Source organism: Xyrauchen texanus, chromosome 15 (assembly GCF_025860055.1).
Source record: "Xyrauchen texanus isolate HMW12.3.18 chromosome 15, RBS_HiC_50CHRs, whole genome shotgun sequence".
Lineage (NCBI taxonomy): Eukaryota > Metazoa > Chordata > Actinopteri > Cypriniformes > Catostomidae > Xyrauchen > Xyrauchen texanus.
Window position 1 is genome coordinate 12,768,481 of NC_068290.1, and position 26,638 is coordinate 12,795,118.

The window sequence follows — 26,638 nt, forward strand, 5'->3', positions numbered from 1 at the left end:
TTTCTCACTGTATTATAACAAGCAATGAACTCCTTTTAGAGATATGCCTGGTATAAATGGCTTTTATTGCAATTCCAGCTGAAGCAGATGTTTTTAGGCTGTAAAACCAGAACACTAAAAAGACACATCTTAAATGCATTTATGACTAGATTTACACATCATCTTCGACAATACCAACACATCAAGACAGAAAACAATGGCTGTGAATCAGGCACATTAAAATTCTGTCATAAATAAGAGATTGTGGCTTGCTTTTTGATTTAGCTTTCTATGCATCCATTATTTACCATTTATCTCCTAAAAAAATTTATTTGAAGCATCACATTGAAAACAAAAATAAATACAGTAAATTGCTTGCATTGCATCACTTAACATACAAGGAGTATTAAGCACATATTGAGGGACATTGCATTTTTGTGAGTTTTATGCACATGCCTTCTAATATTCAAATGGAATATGGCATTGCCAGTGATTATTCATAATACCAATTTGATTCAGTAGTCAGTCAGTTTGGCAGCCAATTCATTAAGCCAGTCTTTGTAAACTGTCACATCTGCATTTGTGGGATATTCTACAATGTCCACCATAAACAAAATGTCCATGTGCCTATCTGGAACTCAACCCTCCACAGGACAAAGGCTGAGAGTGTCTCCATTTCTGACCGCTCCATTGGCTCTGTTTCTGGCTTTGTCTGTTCTCCCGTTGTGAAAAATATTTTCCTGCTCACTGTCCAACTCTGATTCTGACATCATGAGGCTGGAGTTGTGTGCTGTGCTCCTGTGTTTAATGTCTAAAGATTAAAACAGTGAAAAGTGAATGCAATAATAGCTATATGTCATTTGTTGTACCAAAAAAGGACCTTGCTTAGGGACAAGCACAATATTTGTTATTACCTACCTTCTATAATACTAAAAAGAATAAGCCTCCAAGGCATGTCAATGCAAAGTGTATCTGTCTTTATTGTTTATCACAGTCAGCACTCACTCACATTAAGCATACTTGCAAAAAATCTGGTGTAAACTTACTGTACTTTGGCCTAAGCTCCATTCTTTCCTGCTCGTCCATGTTGTCCAGAATTGTGTACTTGGTTTTCTTCCTTACCTTTGTGCGTCTCCCTCTAAAACAGACCAAAACAAACATGTGAGTACACTCCTACCACAAGAACAACAGCACACAAAAAGCAGTGTGCACCTCTTTTCACTGGCAAAACTAATACTGGACTTGCAGTACTGACTGTAAATTCCAGACATAACACATGCAATACCACATTTTTCAATGGATAGATTCTCTACATGGAGCAATAGGATCTTTATCACCTTTTACAGCAGCAGATGCAAGCCCAGCTGATGGACAAGAGGAAAATGATTGTCACGAAACAAGAGATTGTGACATACAGCACGCTCCAGTCTACAAGGGGGAGAAGACTGAAGATTAGCACACACCCAGAGGTTGCATTAACCAAAGATTACCCGTCATTTACCGATTTGTTTTTGTTTTTTTAATTGATGGATAATTCTAAATACTGTCTATCATTTTGACAGATAAGACGAAGCTCAGGTGCCTCCACGTCTGCTTCATCACGTGGCTTGTTGAGCGAGTTACCGCAGAGACACAGCACATGTGGAGGCTTCACGCTATTCTCCGTGGCATTCATGCGCAACTCACCATGTCCACCAAGAGCGAACCACATTATAGCAACCACAAGGAGGTTACCCCATGTGACTCTACCCTACTTTGCAACAGGGCCAATTTGGTTGCTTAGGAGACCTGGCTGGAGTCACTCAGCATGCCCTGGATTAAAACACGAAACTCCAGGGGTGGTAGTCAGCATCTTTAAATGCTGAGCTACCCAGGCCCCCAAAAATCATATTCTTGATTATTATTATTGTATTGTTTTACTGTAAAATTATCTGAAAATCCTTAAAACAAGATCCATTGGATTTCTCTTGGTTTAGAAACAACACTGCATAAGATATTAAATTTTTTTAGATAATGTATTTTTAACATGAGTGTTTTGTGTTACTGTTACTGGTAAAATCTACCAGTGCTGAAGTATATTGAATACGTTACTGACCTTGAGTAATCTAACTGAATACGTTACAACTTACATTTTACAGCATGTAATCTGTAGTGGAATATATTTCAAAAGTATCCCTCCCAACACTGGGCACACTGAAAAAGTTCAGTGAACTCGTGGATGCATGTATGCACTTTTTCGGTTATTTCCTTTTAACCTCATGCGACACTGTGTTCACATGCGTGGACGTTGTATTTTCACATAGCTGTAGGCAATGCATCATTTTAAATAATTTAAACTGACTGAATATTGTTCACAACACTCTAGACTGTCATGTAAGGGTAAACCTCTCCCGCATTAAGTCACGACACAACATGACATTGATTTCTGTGAAGTGCTTCTATGGGCAGAGAGCCAACAAAAGTGCCACTGGTAAGAAATCTCCAAGTATTTTTATTGAAACCTGTTTGGGTGTAAAGAGTAGTGTCTCTAGTTTCACTTGATATGCCAATTTTAAAAAAAATTCCACATACAAGGATTTTGGGACAATATTCCCTCAAAAGTTGAAAAACATGTTAGATATTTTGTCGTATTTTATTCTACCATCATTTCACAATGCGGTTCTATTCATTAACATTAGTAAATGCATTCCTATATTCATTGTGCAATAATATCACATTGAGAATCAATGGGTTCATCCAAAAGCTGAAAAATGTTGCTTTCAGAGGCTTTATATGGAGTAAGGATTAAAATAAGATGCATTTCGAACTATTCTGAGACCTGTGCAGACAGACAGCTCAATGTCATTCAATAAATAGATAGCAATGGAGCATCCTAAAGCTCTTTATGTAGCATTCACTCCTAAAATCTGATCAAAAGTTCAGTTTCATGCTGCAGATGATGTTTGGACAACTCAACATGTTTAGCAGACATGGGACAGTGGTAATCAGTACATAGATTAATGTTACATTTTATTTTAACATGGTTGGCAGTGATTGGATGATGTTGGCCATTACTTTGAATCAGAATTATTTATTCAGCTTTACAGAAAATCAGCTGTAATGTCTGTAGAGTCTCAAAAACATAAATAACCAACACTTCTAGAAACATAATAAACAATTTTGCTGAAAAATATCTTCTATAGCTTGGTATTATTTAAAATTTCACAACTTAGTCCCACTGTCCACATATGTGGACATCGATTTTTAGGAAAACTATTTGCTATAGAAAATGTTTTTTTTTTTTGCTTGCTTATTAGGAGTTACTAGTTACAAATCAAAAAGGAAAATTGAAAATGCACAAAGCATTCACGCTTGGGTCTCAGGAGCTTAAAACCAGCAAAAAGTGATCCTAAGAAAAAAACAAAGGCACTGGAAGTCTCTGTCACCAAGACAAATTCCTTATATGTATAAGCATACTTGGCAATAAAGCTAATTCTGAAAAGTAAAAAAATCTTGTTGTAAGGGGGCCTGGGTAGCTCAGCGATTAAAGTTCGAAAAAGTTCAAAAAAGTTGCGAGATAGAAACTAGGGTGTGCTGAGTGACTCCAGCCAGGTCTCCTAAGCAACCAAATTGGCCCGGTTGCTAGGTAGGGTAGAGTCACATGGGGTAACCTCCTCGAGGTTGCTATAATGTGGTTCTTACTCTCAATGGGGTGTGTGGCAAGTCGTGCATGGATGCCACCGAGAGTAGCATGAAGCCTCAAAGTGCCTTATGTCTCCGCAGTAACACGGCACTAGAGGCAACTGAGATTTGTCCTCCACCACCCAGATCAAGGCAAGTCACTACACCATCACAACGACTTAAGAGCGCATTGGGAATTGGGGAGAAAAATATATTTTTTAAATCTTGTTTTAGCGCAGCGGTTGATTGTCATGTAGAAATGTCAAGCTATAACTCCTTGAATTCACTTGGGGAGTCTAAAATCTATTATATATCTACTGTCATGTAAATACCATTATAAAGGATGCTAGGCCCCTGAATGTATCCCTAGTACTTATCAAATGAAAACAAGTATGACAGATGAAAAAGACCATGACAAAAAACTCAGTCTGACAAAACAATTTTTGCACACACCCTTTCCATCTCTATCAATCATTCTTGTCACTCATATATTTGCCATATTCAGTTGGAGATAAAGTGGTGGTGAAAAACAGAGGGGATACACTAACCACAGTTGCTCTCGCCATCTTCAAAGAAACGCATAATTGGGTTCTCCATCCAGAGAGGGTCACAGGAACAGCTCTTGGTAATTGGGTCACACTGACCATGTTGAGAGCAGAGCAGTAAACACACTACATGCATTCAAACCAAAGGTAAAATACAAAACAAGAAAAAGGGCATTAAACTTTATTCCCAGGAATAATATACAGTATATTCCTTTTATTTTTAGATAGTTTTAATGAAATTAGGTGGAAAAATATCTTGAAAGCAAATCAAGTCACTCACTGACTGTGTCCACTCGTAGGACCTTAAAAAGCAAGAAGTCAGTTTTCTCACTCAACAGCTGGTTTCTCAGGAGACGGGCGAGCTTAGGGCCTGGGATCGTCCCATCAGGACCGTGCACTGAGAACCTAAAAACTGTGCTAAACACAACAAATTCAGGTAACACTTTACAAAAAGGTTCCATTTATTAACATGAGTTAATGCATTAGGTATCATGAACTAACAATGAACAATATATTTTTACAGCATGTATTAATCTTGGTTAATATTGTTTTATAAAAGTACAATTGTTCATTGTTAGTTAATGTTAGTTACAATGCATTAACTAATGTTAACGTATTCACCTTTTAATTTTAAAATGTCTTAGTATACACTCACTATGCACTTTACTAGGAACACCTGTGCACCTACTTATTCATGCGATTATCTAATCAGCCAATCATCTGGCAGCAGTGCAATGCATAAAATCATGTAGAGATGGGTCAGCAGAATAGCATATCAGATTGCACTACACATTGAACCTTGAGGCAGATGGGCTACAACAGCAGAAGACCACATCGGGCACTTTATTAGGACAATAGTGTTCCTAATAAAGTGCTCAGTGAGTGTGTTGAAATGAAAATTAAACAAGATGAATACTGTAAAAATATATTGTTAATTGTTACTTCTTGTTAACTAATGGAACCTTATTTTAAAATGTTACCCAAATACATTTAGATGTTCAGATGTTAAACCAAACTCAGTGTGCATTTGTGTTCCTGACCTAGCTACAAAATAGTAGTACCTGATGTCCGACTGGCCATGCAGCCCCTTCAGTGCAATGTCGGAGTCCAGAACGTGCAGTAGTGCCGCCAGTTGTCTCACCACGGTGTCCTTCTGCTGCTGACTGACCTGAGCCACACCCACCTGCAGCTCAAGCTCCACCTCCTCCTGCTCACGTGGATCTGCACACAAATCCACATACAGCAGCAAACATGCAGCAAACTCAACATAATTTTCCACATTCCCCTCCTCCCAAAGGTTTTACATAATGTAACAAATTGAATGCCCGGTTGCTAGGGAGGGTTAAATGTTTATCTGAAGATAGAGATCAGTTGATAAAGTTACATTCATCACATAACATTTAAAAGAAATTAGGAATTATGAATATCTGGCAACTGTCTCCTATCTTAAATAAATTTGAGGAATATCTTACCAGGGCACACTTCCACAGTGGCCATTGCTGTGCTTGACCGGCCCTGGGCATCAGTGACCCGGAGCTGGAACAGGTAAGTTCCTTCCACTAGGTTGGCTAGGTAAAGGAAGGCCCCATGATCTGATCCATATAGAATATCCTATTTCCAAAAGATCAAAAACGAGAGAGACTATCACATAAGCACACAGAGTTACTGAAAAGGGTAAACAGAGATATTTAAATAACACTCACCCCTGCAGCAGGGCTCTGTTCATCTCTACCCCAAATAAAGGACACATTTGTGGCTCCGCTGTTAGACACTGAGCCCCTGAGAACCAGTGAGTTGTTGGGAAGTGTGAGTGTATGGCTGCCGCTGGCATGGGCAATCAGTGGCAGGCTTTTGGCTGTGAATTTAACAAGGCACAGCATAATAATTTATAAAAGTGGAAGAAATTTCCAAAAACGAGCCGCTGCCACATTTAATGAGACTGGGGTGCTGATATTCAGGGTTATAGAGTATTTTCTACACATGAGGAAGCAAATTTATGTACTGAGGTTAAAAATACAGTGATATTGTGACAAGGCAGGCAAAGAATGAGGCTCTAAACGCATCTTTATTTACAAAAGTATAAACAAACTAACTCAGAATAAAAAGAAACCAAAACACAGGTAACCCAGGCATACAACAATACATACAAAGACTGACAAACTAACCAGGGGAAACAAGGGCTTAAATACACAAGGGACAATAAGAAACACCTGGGGAAACAATCAGGGAATGAGGAACACCTGGGGAAACAATCAGGGAATGAGGAACACCTGGGGAAACAATCAGGGAATGAGGAACACCTGGGGAATAAATCAAGGGAAAACCAATCATAAAATGAAATTACAAAGGAATACACTAATGAACAGGAAACAGGAACTAAACAAGAATTACAACATAAAAGACAAGACCAAAAAAAAAAAACAACATGGAATATGACAGATATCCAAAAGTCTGAAACCACTAGTGATTTTCAGATTTTGTTTTCCATTCCATTACAATTATAATATCAGCATAACATGTTGACATGTTCATGTATTTTGGAATTTTAAGTATTTTTTATGCCCCCATTTTTCATTAGTCACAGCATATAAACTCTTGCTGGCTTGGGCTCTATTTTCGAGAGTGTGCAAAGCACAAATCTACATGAAACCATGTATATCGTGAGAGCACTAATTCTAAGCGCAATTCTTGTGCTAGTTTTTTAATTAGTGCTGTCAGTCACTTACAACTTGTTTTTTTGTTATTTGCGATTAATCACAGATTTGGAATGTGCTGGAATTTTACACTATATATACATATCTTTTCCTGTCAAAATGCATTTATTTCCATCTTAATGAAGGAAACAAACCAAAATATAACAATATAATGCTGTATTAACATTTCAAACAAAGCCTTCCACAGTATAAAGATAGAAATGCACTAAAATAGCACCAACATTAAATGTTTCCCAAAGTCTAATTGGGAAGTTGACTAATTGAAAGAACTAGCCTTCACATATGTTGCATTTTCATTGCAATGGTCATTAAATCTCAACCGCAATACTACTCTGCCAGTAGAATGTGGAGAACATTTTTCATAATTCGTGATTTTGGTGTCAAAAATCACGAAGGGTGTCAACGCTTGCGTCAGCACCGCTTTGAACTCTACACGAAAAGCACTTGCAGATGAAAACTCATTCTCATGAAAAGTCTCATTCTGCGTTTTGATGATAATTCAGACTTGACGTGCTTCTGTGTTAATTCAAATGTACCTTACATAGGCTGAAAAATACTTGATTTATAACACAACTCTCATCTGGACTTGTTTTGTACATCAAATAGCATTAAGAGGTCTTTTCACCATAATTTTATCAACGATGTGCTGTTGTGTGTGTGTGTGTGTGTGTGAAGTGTGCGTCATGTAATGACTCCAGGCAGACACATTACAAAGGTTCTGCCCTACCAACAATGTTTATTTTGGTTTATGCTGTATTAATGGTAAATGTATTAATTGCGATTCCAAAAAAATTATGAGTTAAACGTTTTTAATATATTGCATGGGTTAACGCTTTAATTCTGACAGGTCTAATTTTAATAAATGAAAAAATCTAAATCGACAAGTAGAAGTGAAGTGCGTGCTGATACAATCACTGTTAATACTAGACATGATTTGTGACACTAGATGAATATATATATATATATATATATATATATATATATATATATATATATTTTTTTATCCCTTTTCTCCTAATTTGGAATTCCCAATTCCCACTACTTAATAGGTTCTCGTGGTGGCGCTGTTACTCGCCTCAATCCGGTCCACTTCTGAGACAGTCAATCCGCGCATCTTATCATGTGGCTCGCTGTGCATGACACCGCGGAGACTCACAGCACGTGGAAGCTCATACTACTCTGCTACTCTCCGTGATCAACGAACAACTTATCACGTGCCACATTGAGAGCAAGAACCACTAATCGTGACCACGAGGAGGTTAGCCCATGTAACTCTGCCCTCCCTAGCAACCGGGCAAATTTGGTTACATAGGAGACCTGGCTGGAGTCACTCAGCAAGCCCTGGATTCGAACTTGTGACTCCAGGGGTGGTAGACAGATGAAAATGATTAATTATACTGACATTCTCTATAATATAATGGTGCTTACATCTAAATCTTGATGATAACGCATTGCTTAGTTATAAAAGGAGTGTGTCACTGTCATAGAAAATGCCTGACATTCAACAAGGATGCAGTTAATACACAAAAGAACATCTATATTTCTATTCTTCTAATTTATTGCATGCAGTCCATTTACACTACCAACTTCTTATGAATGTGCACTATTTATAACGCTGGTGCTTGACTGGGAATGATCTATATACAGTATAATAGGATGCAGATGGTTGAATAACTGGAGAAGATAAATAAATCGCCTATAAAATACAAAACATTTCCTAGCCATGCCCATTGTCTTCTTGCGTTTATGACTTATGGCATTGCTCTGAGCTAACCACTAATGCTCTTAAAATTTGGCCATATGAATCAATGTTATTCCAGCATGATTTGAGAATGTTCCACAGAGCATCTTGTGTGCTTGAAAGGGTTTGCTTTTGATTATGTCCATCCCAGATTTTCATTGTGGACTTGGTCAATGCAACAAATTTTCTTTCATTTTATTAACCTTTAATTTTTTTATTTTAATCCAAATAACTTTTGTTTATTTCTAGGTGCTTTTTTGACATTTGGATGATTCAGCTCACCTTCTTTAACAGTGACGGTCAAGACTGCGCTGTCTGTTGCTCCCAGCTGATCTTTCACAGTCAGCTTGAACTTGTAACTACCAGCTCTTAGGCCCGTAACTATGGCATCTGGTTTGGTGGCATCCTTTATCTTTGAGCCTGGAGGGCCACTTCAGTGTTATATATGAGAAAAGATCAAATGAGAATATATTATATATGAGAGAGGTAAGGGCACATCAATAAGCTTTTCAACAAAATCCTTAACTTAGCCTTATCAGCCTGCGCAACAAATATTTCATACATAATGCAGGCTTTATTGTCATTGCATTGTATTCACAGCATTGCAAGGGTTTAAACATTAAAGTAAGGTTTTAGGCTGTTAAAGCTGCCGGTTCACTCCATGGTAGTGGCAAACCATGAACTGGTGAACAGTTTAATTTAATTGAACTTTTATTTAAAATAACTTTGAATGTTGTGCATTTGACCTCTTGTGCATTTGCATTTAATCTCATGTTTCTCCAGAACAGAGTCATTAATTTACATGGACATCTAACTACCTGCAAACTTAAGATCCAACTCTAATTAATCAAACCTGAACCAGCTAATCAATGTCTTTTTTTTTTAATTTGAGGCAGGTGTGTAAAAAAGTGAATAATGGGAAAAAATGGGAACTAAATTCTTTAAGTAGGTAGTTCATCATGAGCAGGACCCAAGGGGAATGGATCCTAGTTAGGTATTTTTCCTTGAAGATAACAGGTCCACATTTGCTTAATTAATCTTAGGATGCAGTCTTGCCAGTATGCTGGTACCTAAGAATGTCCCATTGGTAGCTGCTGATGGCTTGATCATCAGTGCTGTCACTGCCATTCAATGTAATGCTGGTGACTGGGAGGATGAGCTGCCTGTCTGGTCCTGTTATGGCAATTGGTGCTCTGTTTGCTACCACAAAACAAAATTTACATTATACAGAATGTATTGTTATTCTTTAATCAAATCCAAATCATCCAGATTGATTGCATTAAAAATACATTAATGTTCAGGCATTACATGTAAACTGCTGGTGTAGTGTGTTGCATGGGTATGTGTTTGTAAGTATATGTATGTGTATATACTCTATATTACCAGGCAGCACAGTAACTGAGACAGTATCTGAGTCCTGTTGACCACTGGAGTCAGTCACCATCAGTTGAAAAGTGTACCGACCCTCCTGGAGATCAGAGAGCTGCAGGGATGGTGACCTTATGTCCTGAAATGTGTAGTATCATTAGGTGTGGGTAAAAATAAAATATTCATTTGAACAATCTCGATACCAATATCGATCTTTTATTCTATGTGCAACACTCCACTACAATGAAAGGAAATCACTCGCATTTGCAACCAAAATTGACGCTATATGACTAAAATGTATATGATTGGCAACTGGCTGGCTTTTTGAGCAGCGAGATCCTTTCACTGCATTCTGAGAGTAAAAGTTGTTCCGGGTGTCCAAAGAGGAGATCCACGCAACCCATTTGTCATTATATCTCTTTTAATACACTTTATGTTCTCTAAAGTTTGTTGTTATCAAAAACAGCAAAAAATAAACATTTATTTCTAATCATGCATGGCACAGATGCACTCATCTACAGGTGCTTTTTACAGAAATGATGGTTTTGTTAAAGAGACAGTACCGGTTTAAACATGTGTTAAACAAATCAATGTAAATACTTGTAAATAGTATAAATGATGTAATTAAACAATAAACGTATAACAAAAAATAAGATATGAAATACAATAGCGTATTTATTGAATACATGGATTTGTTTATTTTAAAAAAGTCAAAACGTGATAAGTGATAAAAAATTAATAAAATAAACTCAGCAAAAAAGAAACTCACTTTCTTCTGCTTTTACCTTAAGCAAACTTAACGTGTAAATATTTGTATAAACATCTACAACAACTAAGACATAAACTGGAGAAGATTCACAGACATGTGACTAACAGAAATGGAATAATGTGTGTGTGTGTGTGTGTGTGTGTGTGTGTGTGTGTGTGTGTGTGTGTGGGGGGGGTGTGGCAGATAAAATGAATATTTTCTTAATGTACCTAGTTAGAAGGTCCCCTGTATAACTAACAGCATTAGCTGGGAGAGAATTTCTTTGATATGTAAGCAAAAATACATTATAACTGAAATATATCCAAATGAATCAATATCGAATTAAATCAGAAAATAATCAAATCGAGAGTATGTGAATCAGAATCGAATCGGGAAATCTGTATCAATACCATGCCCTAAGTATCGTAGAACATCAAATAACATTTCTACATTCACATCTATCAAGACATTATTGGTCAAATATATCGTAATTAATAGTTGACTGGAACATGCACACTCTTTAATATCTATAATATTTTTATCCTAGACAACATCATAAAAGAGCAATTAAAATGTTCCTCTGGATGAATTTAAGAATGAATTACCTGCATGGTCACCTCTTGGTTCAGGCTGCTGGGATGGAGACTCCAGAGGTAGCTTATAGTGGCATGGTCATCTGTGCTTTGGTTGCCCCACAAGATGAGATGGTTAAGAGGCAGGTTGATGATCTGATCTGTGCCTGCTCTGGCCTGAGGAGGGTCATCCTTTGGACTGCTGACCCTTATGGTGGCATTGCTGGAGTCAGTTAGCCCATCAGAATCAGACACTGTCAGTCTAATGTAGGCCAAGCAAAATCAGGATAGGATAAAGTTAATGAGGTCAATAAAAATTAAAAAAGCCCACCAGAGACATTCCACTCACCAGATGCATTCATAGTTAAACAGCTTCTAAGACAGCAAAATACAGAAGGTGAAGAATGGAAATTAACCACAAGATTTACCGATCTAACATCAGCACAGTGTTAAGAGAACAATCACCAGCTAATATACTGTAATCAGACAGCTTTTGCATAAAGCAAAATTAATTGATTCATGACGCTATAAAACTAATTTCTACAGTGGAAAAAGTAGCATTTTGCAGACCCATGCAATACCAGCCTTTTCATACATATCTATAGACAAACATGGCATCAAATGTGATGGAAAATGAATCATATATTTATATCTTTTTAATATGTACAGGATCATTTTATGCTGTAGGTCATAATAGGGAAGACAAAGGTAGAGCTATTACATGAATGTGTATTCTCCTGACAAAAGGTTCTGTAGCTGCAGAACAGGTGTATCAACTGGGCCTTCAGATTTCCAAAGAGGTCCATCCACCTTTTCCCACAGGTAACTGACTATTCCAGCATCATCTGAGCTCTCTGGGAAGGCATGAGGCAAGTGAAATAAACCAAACAATTATATTTCTTTAACATGAATCACAGAAGTTGAGTCGTTTTTTAAATGTTTAAAATCTATTTAGAGTTCAACATTTTTAATTCTGTCATAATTTACTTACCCCTCATGTTGTTCCAAAACCATATGACATTCTTTCAACCGTGAAACACAAAAGATGTTAAGCAGAATGACAGCCTCAGTCACTATTCACTTCCATTGCATCTTTTGTCCATACAATGAAAGAGAATGGTGACCAAGGCTATCATTGAGCTTGAGGGTGAATAAATAAAGACAGAATTTTCATATTTGGGTTAACTATCCCTTTAAGAAACAAAGGTATATACTGTATATAAAGAGAGAAGAAGAAAATACAAAACATACGACTGCCGTTAATGATGATAATTGAGTCTGCTCGGAGAAGCACATCTTGGCTCTTAGGCAGAGTGACAGCTTTAGGAGGCATGTTTACATTCACTGCTGTAGAATGACAAAGTGAGCCTGTTCATATATAAATCACATGGATGAACAGTTGATAAATAATATTAAATTATGTCTGTAAGACACATACCAGGGTACACTGTGACATTCAGTTCACTTTCTCCAAACACCTGTTTCCCTTTCACAGTTACTCTGACAGCATAGACACCCACGGACATCTGGAAATGGACAAATGACACAAGCACAATGTTAGAAATGGGCATTGTGTCTCATCTAAATTATTACTTGGCAATCATGGTCGAAAGGGACCAGGAGTCGAGCCTCACTTCTGAAAGTTTGACGGACTTGTTGTGCTGCCCCTCCATCACTCCACGGTGTCCATCTGGTGTGGTGAAAGTCCACTCATATGTGTAAGGAGCCTCTGAGGAAAAATAGCATATAGGCTTTTCACTTAAAGGTTAAGTTAATGATTCAAGCAGGAATATAATTCTGAATTTTGTGGCCCTATGAAGGCAGCGTTTTGTATTTAAGCATACCTGCAGTGTCTTCTGGAATAACCGAAGCAGTTAGTTCAATAGTATTTTGAGGCAGTGTTACATCCATGGGGTCTCTGTTGGACACAATCAGGGTTCTTACTGAACAATGAGAAGACAGTGAGAATTAATCAGTTGAGAAGAACTGAGAGAATTTCGCTACTTATTTCTAATTGTTTGACGTTTTTATTTTTATTTTTACTTGTAAAATATGTATCTTTGAAAACCGCAAAAGTGTTTTTATCAGTATTCTTGTCTCGTTTTCCAGTACAAATATCTATAGATCCAAAATACATTTAATTGAGAAGCAAAACTGTGTAAAATAATATACAACTTTTTTCAAAGAATTTCAAGAGGTTTAAAAAGTAAATCACGTTATTTCAAACCTGTATGATATTCAGTCTTTCATTGAGCACCAAAGGGGATTTTTTTGCAGAATATAAGTTACCATTCAGTTTCATTGCTTCTTTTTTTCCATCAATGTGAATGGCGACTGAGGCTAACATTCTCCTTTTGTGTTCCATGGAGGAAAGAAAATCATACTATCCCATTACAGAATATCTCTTCAGATTGTTTTTTTTTTACATAAACCTCTTAAGCTTAAATCAAGGCCTAACCAAATAGCCAGTGGGGTAAGAAAAAACTAAATAAAGTGAATGTGTTTAAAATTATTGTTAAAATTCTTTCTGGTAGCCCAGATTAATATGCAGAGTCAACTATAAGTAAGTCATTTGGAAGTTGATTTACCTAAAAGTGTAACACAGTGGCGTGGTGCTATTAAAACATTGCTCTGTTTGTTTGAACAGCCTGTCCAGCCTAACACAGCAACATTGGCTCATCCAATGGTGTGAGTTTGGGGCAGAACTATCTGTTTATACAACCAGTGTAAGACAGGGGGACTTTTCTGGAATCTGTTTGAAAACAGTAAGTATTTTTTTGCAGTTCTGTTTGGTGAAGCTAGTGGAGCAGAAATTGCTTCAAGGATGTTTTACTGGAAAAGAAGACAAAATACTGATTAATGTAATATTTCACCCAAAAATACAAATGTATCATCAGTTACTCACCCTCATGCATCCCAGATGTGTATGACTTTCTTTCTTCTGCAGAATACAAACAAATATTTTTAGAAAAATATATCTGTAGGTCCATACAATGCAAATGAATGGTGAAAAGATTTTAAGCTCCAAAAAGCACATAAAGGCAACATAAAAGTAATCCATATGGTTTAATCCATGTCTTCTGAAGCTATCCAATCAGTTTTGGGTGTAACTAATTTTTCACTGTACATCTTGACATCAGCAGAATTCTTGTTGGTCATGATTTCAAGCTTAACTACAATTCCTAGCACCATCTAGTGCTCTCCGTGTGAATGAAGCAATGTAATCAACCCTGAAATATTGATCATAACAAGAGACTGCAATGGCAAATGTAAAGTGAAAATTTGTTACGTTTTGCTCTATTGTCACCCATAACTGACTGGATCACTTGAGCGCTATGGATTACTTTTATACTGCCTTTATTAGCTTTTTGGAGCTTCAAAGATTTGGTCACCATTCAGTTGCATTGTATGGACCTAGAGAGCTAAGATATTCTTCTAAAAATCTTTGATTGTGTTCTGTAGAAGAAAGAAAGTGACACATCTGGGATGGCATGAGGGTGATTAAATGATGAGAGACTTAAAAGTTTTGGGTAAACTATCACTTTAAGAACATTATTATTTTTTAAATTTAACCTATATTAAATAACAATAATGCAATGACACTTTAATTATACCTGGCTCATCTGAGATCGTTTGTGGTGTGGCCTCAATGTTGGCTTGAGTAGTGAAGGAACTACTGACTGTGTTAAACGTCGAGGGCTCCGAGTTGACGTCTTGTAAGATGTTTGGCTCAATGCTTGCGGATAAAATGTTCTGTGGGTCTTCCTCCACCTGATGAGAAACAATTATTTTCACACTGTCCGTGAATGTTAACAATGTCTGGGGACTAATTAAGGAGATCAAGAAATGGCAATGAAGTGAATGACTCAAAAAGGGAATAATGATGTCTTATTTATAAAGAGATTTCACACAGCAGCAGATTGTGAGAGACTGATTAAGGACTTGTCCGGAGTGACAGTAGTACATTTAAAACACTGTACTTCCTATTGAATTAATACCATTAAAATAGAATCTCATAACATTTAAAGTAATGATAATACATTTACAACTATCTAAAACACCAAGTCAGTACATTGCATCTCTGGTAACTATATTAAGATAACTATTTTCATGGCTATAGTTATACCAATGAATTCGCCATAATGCAGTGACATTAGAATGTATTTCTTTAATGTGTATTTATATATATATATATATATATATATATATATATATATATATATATATATATATATATATATATATATATATATATCTATGTATCTGCCACCCTGCTCTTTAAATACTGGCATTGCCTTAACTGGTCATCCACTAGTTTTTTGGAAGATACTTGTTGGTTATTTGCTATAACATTTAATACATAGGTTAAAAAGGTTTTTGAAGGTCTGGCAGAGGTATGGCAAGCATACATTTGTAACCAACACTCACCGTTTTGTCAAGTACAGTGGTTGCTGGGGGTGTAATAACAGGTACAGCTTCAAATAGAGATGATTCACTTTCATTTTTAATTTCTGGGAAGCGACTTGGAGGAAGGGAGCTACTTTCAAGAGGGTCCTGCAGCGTTGTCAGTCTTCCCCCAACTTTTTCTGTCTCTGTCTGGTTAAATTCCTCTTTTCCTTGGACAAGTGGCCAGTCATATAGTCCTGGGCCCTCTTCATGTTCTGCTGTTGCGTCATCCCGGTCAACACTATCAACTCTTTTGTCTTCCAAATTTCTAAGGCTCTCAGTATACTCAGCATCAGTGTTGTCCAAATCTTGAATGCCTTCCAAGAATGCAAGGTCCTTCATGGGGTCTTCTGAGCCCCTATGTCTGGGCAAAGGTTGCCAGTGGTTAGGATTAGACTCATCTCGTACTAGGGACTGCAGAACCAATGTTTGTGGGGGCCCACGTTGCAGGAAGGCAAGGAGAGAGTCAGTGCCAGGTCTCTGCTTTGGCTGGCAATTCTCTTTGTGCTGACAACTGAGCACATAGCAGCGGCGCTCAAAAAACCAGGCCAGGTCACAGCCCGGGAGATCACAGCAGGCCCCCGCACACTGGTTTAAAGATGACACCTCTGGAACCCGCAAAATGCTGCTGCTCCTCAGCTCTGGAGTCACCATACTCTCCGAGTAGGTTGCCGCCTGCCAGCATTGTCCCGATACTGCATTAACAACAAACAACAAAATGCTGCATGATGCTGGGGTTAATACTGGGGTTGTCATTTAAAAGCCAGTATACTAATACTAAAATAGGTTACATGGGGAACCACAACTCATTATTCACTCAGATTGAACCAGCCCCCTGCGACATATTATAATATTTTCAAGGTTCCCACTCTTTTTGACCAATTCATTTCCATAATGTTTTCATTACTTTTCAGGATGCAGCCTGTCAGCATTGTCTCGATACTGCATTAACAATCAACAACAAATGCTGCATGAGGGACTGTTCCCCTTAAAAAAGGAAAATTCTCTCATTGTTTACTCCCCCTCACACCATCCAGATGTGTATGAATTTTTTCTTCTATTGCTCTGTTAGTCTATACAATGCAAGTGAATGGTGACCAGAACTTTGAAAGTCCAAAAAGCATATAAATGCAGCATAAAAGTAATCCATAAGACTCCAGTGGTTTAAACCATATGATAGGTGTGGGTGAGAAACACATCAATCTTTAAGTCCTTTTTAATTATTAGTTCTCCTCCGCTGCGATGGACTGGCGACCTGTCCAGGGTGTCCCCCGCCTTTCGCCCAATGTTAGCTGGGATAGGCTCCAGCCCCCCGCGACCCTGTACACAGGATAAGCGGTTGACGATGGATGGATGGATGGAGTTCTCCTCCTTGCCCAGTATGTGGCAAAATACCCGAAGAATGCAAATAGCCAAAAACAAAAGAAGTGTCAGGGTAGAGACCAGGAGATCGGAGGTAAGTGATTCAAATGCTGTTTATTTCAGGTGATAATCGTGTAAGGTAAGTATATGGTGAATCTTCGGGTGCAGGTGAAGATCGTTGGATCTACAGAGAACAACAGGTAAGCCAGATAACTTCCAACGTAGTAATATCACTCAGTATCAGTTCGTTAACCCCTCTTCTCTTCTAGGGGTGATCGGGGCCATTTGATCAGATCTCGAACATGGGCTCAGGAATCGGGTGGGAGATCTGGAGATGGCAGAACAACAGTGCATAGGGTTAGCATGAATCAGGTAAGGAAAATAGGATACTCAGGAATTCAGAGTTGACGGAGATTTCAGGATGTGGGAAGAAACGGTCTGTTCCTGTTGGAGGCTTGACAAAGACTGGAATCGTGGTGAGTGTTCTTATGAGCTGATTAATGATGTGATAGATGATGACCAGGTGTGTGTGATTAGTATTCTGGGGAGAGTGATCTTTGAGTGGTGGATTGGAACGAGCTTGACTGATTCCTGACATTACCCCCCCCTCCAGGGTCCGCGCCAGCGGACCTAGCACCTTGACGTCGTGGGGGTCGACCTCGAGGTCGTGGAGCAGGCCTTTCAGGATGTTGTTCGTGGAATTCCGTGAGTAACATGGGGTCGAGGATGTCCCTTCGAGGTACCCAACACCTCTCCTCTGGTCCATAATCCTCCCAGTCTACCAGATATTCAAGTTGACCACTTCAACGTCGGGAGTCCAGGATTTCTCTAACAGTATAGATGGAGTCGGTACGGGGGGTACTGGGGGATTGTCATCCTGAACTAGGTCTGTAGAGGGAACAGAAACAAGTGGGTGATGGGGTTTCAGAAGTGAGACGTGGAATGAGGGGTGGATGCGATACTGGGCCGGCAGACGGAGTTGGTAGGTGACTGGGTTAAGTTGTCTTACGATGGGAAATGGACCAATATATCTTGGACTTAGTTTGCGACATGGTAGCCTTAAACGAATATCTCTGGTCGAGAGCCAAACCAGTTGTCCAGGCTGATATTCGGAGCTGCCACGACGATGAACGTCTGCAACGCGTTGTTGACGGTTCAGGGCTTGTTGGAGATGATGATGGGCTTGGTTCCATACCCTCTCACTGTTTTGGAACCAGGTGTTAACTGCAGGGACTTCTGATGGCTCACCGGACCAAGGGAATAATGGTGGTTGGTAACCTAGTACGCATTGAAACGGTGTTAGATTAGTGGAGATTTGTCGAAGGGAGTTTTGAGCATACTCTACCCATACGAGATATCGGCTCCAGAGGTGTTGATTAGAATGGCAGAAGGTACGGAGGAAACGACTGACATCCTGGATCTTCCGTTCCGCCTGACCATTTGCTTGTGGGTGATACCCTGAAGTTAGACTCACCGTAACATTCATTAATGCAAAAACGCCGCCACACCTTGGAGATAAACTGCGGTCCTCTGTCTGATACAATATCCTCCGGAATGCCGAAATTCCGGAAGACGTGCTCCATAAGTAGTTCGGCGGTTAGAAAGGTTGTGGGTAAGTTCTTTAGGGGAATTAATTTGCAGGCTTTAGAAAAGCGATCAATGGTTACCAAGATACATGTATTCTTGTCTGAGGGAGGAAGGTCTGTTACAAAGTCGACTCCAATGTGCGACCAAGGTCGTTGTGGAACTGGTAAAGGCATGAGTTTTCCAGTGGGTAGGTGACGGGGGTTTTTGTTCATGGCACAGAGGATGCATCCTTGGATGAAAGTCTTGATGTCTTGGATCATGTGGGGCCACCAGTAGCGCGTCTGGAGAGTGGAATAGGTTTTGTTAATTCCAGGGTGACCTGTGCTGACGGATAAATGTGCTGAGGAGATTAGTGAGGTACGAAATTCTTCGGGTACGTAAATCTTTCCGGCTGGACACTCTGGAGGGCTGGGTTGGTGTTGGGATAGTTCTAGCAGCTGTTCATTTAAGTCCCACTGAATGGGATTGACAAACATCTTTTCGGGTAGGATATTTTCAGGTTCTTCGTGGGAAGTTTCGGGGGCATGGAGATGGGACAAAGTATCGGCTCGGACGTTCTTCGAACCAGGGCGATAGGAGATCCGAAAATTGAAACGAGTAAAGAAGAGTGCCCATCTTTCCTGGCGTGGGTTAAGTCTCCTTGCCTCTTTCAAGTACTGAAGATTTTTGTGGTCTGTGAGAACCAGGAATGGATGTTTGGCTCCTTCTAGCCAGTGTCTCCACTCTTCTAGAGCAAGTTTAACTGCCAGGAGTTCTCAATTGCCAATATCATAGTTAAACTCTGCAGGAGATAATTTGTGAGAGAAGAATGCGCAAGGCATGGGTTTGACTGAAGAGGCAGAGTATTGTGACAACACAGCTCCTACTCCTGTAGTGGAAGCATCAACTTCAACAATGAACATTTTTTCAGGGTTTGGATGTTGGAGTAATGGGGCTGTGGTGAACGCGGTCTTGAGAGATTGAAAAGCCTGTTCTGCCTCAGTGGTCCAGAGTAGTGTCTTTGGCTTTCACTTGAGTAGAGAAGTCAGAGGAGCAGTAAGCAGGCTGTATTGGTGAATGAACCTCCGATAGAAATTCGCAAATCCGAGAAATCGTTGTAATTCTTTAACAGACTGCGGAGCGGTCCAGGAGGTTATGGCCTTGGTTTTGCGATCATCCATCTCTAACCCTTTTTCACTGAGGTGGTAACCGAGGAACTCGACTGAGGCTTGATGAAAGAAGCACTTCTCTGCTTTCAGGAACAGGGAGAATTCACGCAGCCGTTGGAGTACCTGAGAGACATGTCGCTGATGTTCCACCAAGTTTCTGGAGTAGATTAAGATATCGTCTATGTAGATTATTACAAATTGATTCAGGTAGTCTCGGAAAACCTCATCCATGAAACTTTGGAAGACTGAAGGGGCGTTTACCAGACCATACGGCATGACGAGATATTCGTAATGTCCTGCTGGGGTGATGAATGCGGTCTTCCACTCGTCGCCCTCTCGGATTCGAATGAGATTGTATGCACTTCTCAAATCCAGCTTGGTGAATAACTTGGCTTCTCGAAGTTGTTCAAAAGAAGAGGGAACCAATGGAAGCAGATAACTGAACTTGACGGTTATCTTGTTTAAAGCTCTATAGTCTATACATGGGCGTAGACCTCCATCCTTCTTCGAGACAAAGAAAAAACTGGCAGCAGCGGGTGAGGTAGAGGGCCGAATATAACCTTGTTTTAACGCCTCTCCAATGTACTGTTGCATGGCTTCTTGTTCAGGGATAGCTAGAGAGTAGATTCGCCCATTGGGGATGGATTCTCCAGGAATCAGATTGATGGCACAATCCCAGGATCGATGAGGTGGTAACTTGGCAGCCTTGACGGGATTGAATACATCCGAATATTGAGAGTAGCATGAAGGGATGGATACCGACAGGTTTTCTATGGGGCTTTCAATGGAAGTTGAATTCATTGGGATGGCATTGGGTAAGTTAGCGACAGAAGAGACTGGGAGTTCAACACTCGTGGATGAGCACATGCAACCCCATTTCAATACCTTACCAGATTCCCAGTTGAAGTTAGGTTGATGTCGTATAAGCCATGGGCGCCAAGGATAATATCAGTCTGGCTATTCTCAAGTATGAAAGGTTCAAACAGTTCATGGTGGGTGTCTTCAATACAGAGTAGAATGGGTTTGATTTGAGAAGTGACGTACCCCTGATTGATGGTTTCACCAGTTACTGCATGGATGGAGTATGGCTTGGTGGTGGCGGATTTCTGGAGTTGGAGTTTCTGACAGAGCTGTCCTGAGATGAAATCTCCTGCCGACCCGGAGTCCACAATGGCGGTAGCAGAGACATGGAAACTCGTAGATTTTAGAATCACTGATATCGTTAGAGGAGCTGATACAGATACGGACGTGCAGACGGAACTCACAAGCATTCTAGGAGGTCGTGTATGGCATGAACGAAGAAAATGTCCTCCCATTCCACAATACAGGCATAGTCTCAATTCTCGACGTCGTGAACGTTCTGTTTGAGACAGTCGATAGGCATCCACCTGCATCTTCTCTACGGTCACTTCGGAGGGGCATTTATCGGGATACTGAGGTGGTAAAAAGGTGGGTTGCTGGGCTTCGCGATAGCAGCCTTGAGATCTTTGGTGCACACGGAGAGCTTGCTGTATGAATTTCTCGACCCCCAGGCTATCATCAAAAATCGCAAGTTGAAGGCGAAGTGCAGGATTCAAGCCACGTCGGTAGACGGAGATGAGCGCCTTTTCGTTCCACCCACTGGCGGAGGCTAGAGTGCGGAATTCTAGTGAATATTCAGAAACTGATTTCTTGCCTTGATGTAATTGTAATAGTTTATCACTGATGGATGAATCATCTACTGGGCTCCAAAACTTCTTTGAAATGGTTTACTTAACTCCTGTACAGAGGAAGTAACGGCAGATTCCTGCATCCACAAAGTTTCAGCCCATCTTAATGCAGCTCCTGATAATTGTTGAATAATAAAAGCAACCCTCGACTTTTCAGTGGGATATAACTGGACTTGCTGTTCTAAAGCGAGTGAACATTGTAATAGGAACCCGTTGCAGTCCTCCGCCCGGCCGGAGAATGGCGCTGGACGGGAAGTTGGGTTGGCGAAGCAAACCAGAGAGGAAGCGGGGTTTGCGGAAGTACTGGGATTCACAGCGGCGGCTGGCGGTTGTGCAGGATTATCACCATTACGAGCAGATTCCATCGCGCTGTTTTTCTTCCTTTTTTAGGTCAAGCCTTCTGTCAGGGTAGAGACCAGGTGATCGGAGGTAAGTGATTCAAATGCTGTTTATTTCAGGTGATAATCGTGTAAGGTAAGTATATGGTGAATCTTCGGGTGCAGGTGAAGATCGTTGGATGTACAGAGAACAACAGATAAGCCAGATAACTTCCAACGTAGTAATATCACTCAGTATCAGTTCGTTAACCCCTCTTCTCTTCTAGGGGTGATCGAGGCCATTTGATCAGATCTCGAACATGGGCTCAGGAATCGGGTGGGAGATCTGGAGATGGCAGAACAACAGTGCATAGGGTTAGCATGAATCAGGTAAGGAAAATAGGATACTCAGGAATTCAGAGTTGACGGAGATTTCAGGATGCGGGAAAAAACGGTCTGTTCCTGTTGGAGGCTTGACAAAGACTGGAATCGTGGTGAGTGTTCTTATGAGCTGATTAATGATGTGATAGATGATGACCAGGTGTGTGTGATTAGTATTCTGGGGAGAGTGATCTTTGAGTGGTGGATTGGAACGAGCTTGACTGATTCCTGACAAGAAGAATGTGGAGATTGATCGTTAAAAAGGACTTAAATATTGATATATGAATATTGATGGACTTCAGTCATTTAAACTATAAATCTCCACTTTCACATTTTTCTTTTGTTGTTGGCGGTTTGAAATCTTCTTGCATATTGCCACCTACTGGGCAGGGAGTCGAACTAATAGTTAAAACAGACTTAAATATTGATCTGTTTCTCACCCACACCTATCATATAGCTTCTGGAAATATGGATTTAACCACTGGATTACTTTTATGCTGCCTTTTTATATGCTTTTTGTATCTTCAAAATTCTGGACACCATTCACTTGCATTAAATGTACCAACAGAGCAGAGATATTCTTCTAAAAATCTGTCTGTTTTACAGAAGAAAGAAAGTCATACCCATCTGGGATGGCATGAGAGTGAATAAATGAGAGAATTTAAATTTTGGGGTAAACTATCCATTTCATACTGGGGTTGTCATTTTAGAGCCATTTCATAACCATGGGAACCTAGTATATTATGCAGTAATCTTTACGTACAATACATGGCCAAACATATGTGGACACCTGAAGCCAAACCCATATACTGTAGACTATGCTTATTGAACATTTAAATTCATACCCAAAAAGTTGGAAGCGCACGTCTCCACAATTTGACTTCATTGGTATTACTGGATTTGCCAAATCTGTTAATCAAATATATGTTAATTGAACTGATAATAATTTTGTTCAGGTTTATGCATTACTCTAATATTGGGTAAGAAAACAACACTGTAATCTTAATACAAATAAAATTATTATTATTATTTATTATTATATTATTATATATATGTATTTTTCGCTTGCTAAATACAGTGTTTCCCCTGTATACATTTTGCAGCGGTGCTGCGACACTGCTGAATTATGAGTACTGCTGTTGGGATGTTCATTTAATATTCCTGACACAACATAACACTTGCCAGCCCCAGTCAGCTGTGCACTTTCTACACTGCGAAAGAGACCCCACCACACACACACACACACACACACACACACATACTCAGTTACGTCACCGAATAACAACAAGTGTCAAACTCACTTTCAAGTGGCCCGCAAGCTCATTTCTGAAATGTAGAATGGCAGGGGGATCGCAACATTTCACTAAACAATCATTTAGCGCTTTCCTCGTAAAAATAAATGAGCCTTCCTCTGTCATCTGTATGTTTTGGAGAACATTTTGCTTGCTTCAAAAGCAGAATGAAACAGCACTACACGGGTCAATTATCAACACGGCTTAATCATAGCAGCACGAGGGCAGAGCAGGTGCGGTAATTCGCAGACAGTGAACTGCACTTAGATGCACTTAGATTAAGACTTGTTAGATGTAGGGCGGAGATTGTAAAACCCCTTCAAATTTGTCTGTTGCAAAACTCTTAGGTCTTGGAACCTAAGAAGAAACTAGTTGAAAACTGTGACGAGAAGGAGGGCAGGGCCAGGCTGTGATTAATCAGCGGAGGAGAGGGATAAAAGCAGCCGGATGCAGCAGTCCGAGAGGCAGAGAGACACATGCAGCTGCCGTGTGTGTATTTGTGTTATGTCTTTGTGTTTTAATTGTTACATTAAATATTACTTTGACTGTTCAACTGGTTCCCGCCTCCTCCCCCCACCTACACACTGGAAAAAGGTGGCCACATTTTCAACAGGCCCTTTGAGGGCACAAATAAACCGTGATTTGGCCCAGGCTGATACTGAGTTTGACACCCTTGTTTCTTCAACCAACACCCAATACGGGTCCGAAGTTGCGGGCTTGTGGACATGCACACAACAGCACCACTGCTGAAAACAATCCTAGGGGAAATGCTGAAATAAATTCTTTATTCATGAAAATACTATTGCTGCCTTTATATTTAAGAAATCGGGGCCCCCATAAGCGGATCATCATATTTCATCAAAACGTTTGAAATCTTCTGGGTTAGAAAATTAGCACACTTATTTTTTAATTCTGAATGGCAGTGTGGACTTGTCATGTTCTTTTGCCTGGATGTTAATGTAAATATACATAAATACAATATATCCTCACTTCTAACACAGAGGAGGGACACAAGTGACAGGATGGGTGAGAAGTTCATGATGATGCCACAACTGTCTTTTCACAGGGGGTGGGTACTGAGAATCGTCACCTCTTCAAACTGTCTATAAGATTAAAGACAGGGAGAGAGGACACAGGATAGGTTGAGCACAAAAAGACAGTCCAATAAAGTAAAATACAGAAGCATTAATCAAGCAATGTAAATTGTGTGCAATTTTATTTTCTCTATTTATGATGTGACAGGGCCTTTGGCGATGACTACATCACCTATAGCAACAGGCCCAGGGCTTACAGACAGTACATGTCTCTGGAGAGAGTTTTCATGGTGACTGAGCCCAATACATTATATTGTTTACATTATATAATAAGACCTATCTACTGACAAGTATATGCCATTGAATTACGCTATTTAACGTGAGTACACGTATCCAAACCATTACTTGCAGCTAAATTGTAAGTAACTGCACAGTAAACGGCTTTTCACGAAACAGCTGGTTATCTGCACACACGTATCGGCAAAATAAATGAAGTACAACATTAAACACAATAAAACTACTAAGAAATCCAAGAATGTGTGTCAGTTGAAGATGCGTACCGGTGGGATGGGATGCTATTCAAGCATCTGTTTCCATGACATCGCTAATCCGCTTCCGTTCTGCTCCTCCATAGCGAATATGCGCTGGACATATACCGATTGATACTGCTGATGTAATATTTATATGAAGGTCTGATATTAATGGAGCGATGTTTGAGGTGATTAGATATGGATGGAGACGAGTGCTGTTGAGATTAATGTTTGCAATAGGGAGTGCCAGCAGACAGGGACGGACAGGGCGGAGGAGAGACACGTGATCTGTGAACATAACATTCTAGTTTTAGCATAATTATATCCCCAGAGATCCAGAAAAATAAATAATGCAAGTGGCAAATACATTTTTTATTTATTTATTTATTATTGTATAATATATATAGTGTATTAGGCTATGTAAAAAAAAAAAAAAATCTACATAGATAATTAATTAAATTGATACATTTAAAGCTAAAGCATTTAATTTCTGCAACACTAAATGGAAGTGCAAAAATAAACAATGTTTTCAAAACAGCTTTCTGAATACAACCTTCATCTGCCATTGGTCAAACAAAGAGATAGTCTCGGCCCAAACTCACTTCATTGGTTGAGTTACGTTGGGTGGGGTCCAAGCATGCTGCTAAAAAAACAACAACAAAAAAAGAAAAAAGAAAACAGTCATTTATACTGCCACAGAGATACAGGGTTTACAGTTTTAGAGAAACGTAACCTATGAATTTCTTATGTATCTGCATATAAAGCAGGGACAGAAGAACGTTTTTTGCTTTATCCCTGAGGCATAGCAGTCCAACAAAGAGTGCTCCAGAGTGGAGCTTGGAGGCCACAGTGACATCTTGTGGTTGATAAAATTAAATACAATTCAAACAGTCACAGATGGGTGTGAGCATGCATTAAGAGATTGTAAAATTTACCTGGCTTATAAAGCGCTTTGAATACCGCTAAGGTTAAAAAGGCGCTATATAAGTGCATTTACCATTTCAGGGAGAGATGGCCACAGAGCAGGCACAGGTTCAGGAGGCAGCCACTGAGCAGGGACAGGGTCAGGAGGCCTGGGTGGTACCATAGCGACTGGGGAATGACCTCCGTGGTCATGAGCACCAGTAGTGACTGGGGAACGACCTCTGTGGTCATGAGCACTGGCAACTACTGGGCAGTAGGAGCCCTTCTTATCCTCCTCTTCTTCCGGACAGCTGGATGCATTGATACGGGGATGATCGAGGCTACAGGCATTGCCTTCGGGACGGTCGAGGCTACAGGCATTGCCTCCGGGACGGTCGAGGCTACAGGCATTGCCTCCGGGACGGTCGAGGCTACAGGCAAACCGGAGAAAATAGGCAGAAGGCGATCAACCGATCACCACTAGTATCCACAGGTCTGTATTTCAGGTACAATCTTTGCCAAAACAGGAAACATTAACTTCAAACTGGGTTTCAGACTCGCCACATCCATGAACTGAGGAACAGGTCAATATTTAGAGGTAT

General features: G+C 39.8%; 2 protein-coding genes across 3 annotated transcripts in view; both read right to left on the minus strand.

Annotated features, from left to right (window-relative positions):
* LOC127655666 (SH3 domain-binding protein 5-like) overlaps positions 1-26,638 on the minus strand; it is a 263,875-nt gene that overhangs the window by 68,809 nt on the left and 168,428 nt on the right. The gene's annotated exons all lie outside the window — the stretch shown is intronic.
* On the minus strand, positions 82-25,388 carry kiaa0319 (KIAA0319 ortholog). Of its 2 annotated transcripts, XM_052143567.1 has the most exons (21): positions 25,164-25,388; positions 24,560-24,672; positions 15,756-16,468; positions 14,942-15,098; positions 13,172-13,270; positions 12,962-13,056; positions 12,766-12,853; positions 12,579-12,674; positions 12,049-12,181; positions 11,361-11,589; positions 10,023-10,146; positions 9,710-9,839; positions 8,922-9,070; positions 5,888-6,039; positions 5,657-5,795; positions 5,246-5,405; positions 4,465-4,601; positions 4,188-4,310; positions 1,317-1,407; positions 1,026-1,117; positions 82-790 (listed from the first exon to the last, which is right to left on the minus strand). In XM_052143567.1, the coding sequence occupies exons 2-21, from the start codon at positions 24,606-24,608 to the stop codon at positions 618-620; spliced, it is 3,129 nt and encodes a 1,042-aa protein (XP_051999527.1). In that variant the 5' UTR covers positions 24,609-24,672; positions 25,164-25,388; the 3' UTR covers positions 82-617. The 2 variants fall into 2 exon arrangements, with proteins under 2 accessions (XP_051999527.1, XP_051999528.1); XM_052143568.1 differs by lacking the exons at positions 82-790; positions 1,026-1,117; positions 1,317-1,407; positions 4,188-4,310 and having other exon boundaries at positions 4,489-4,596.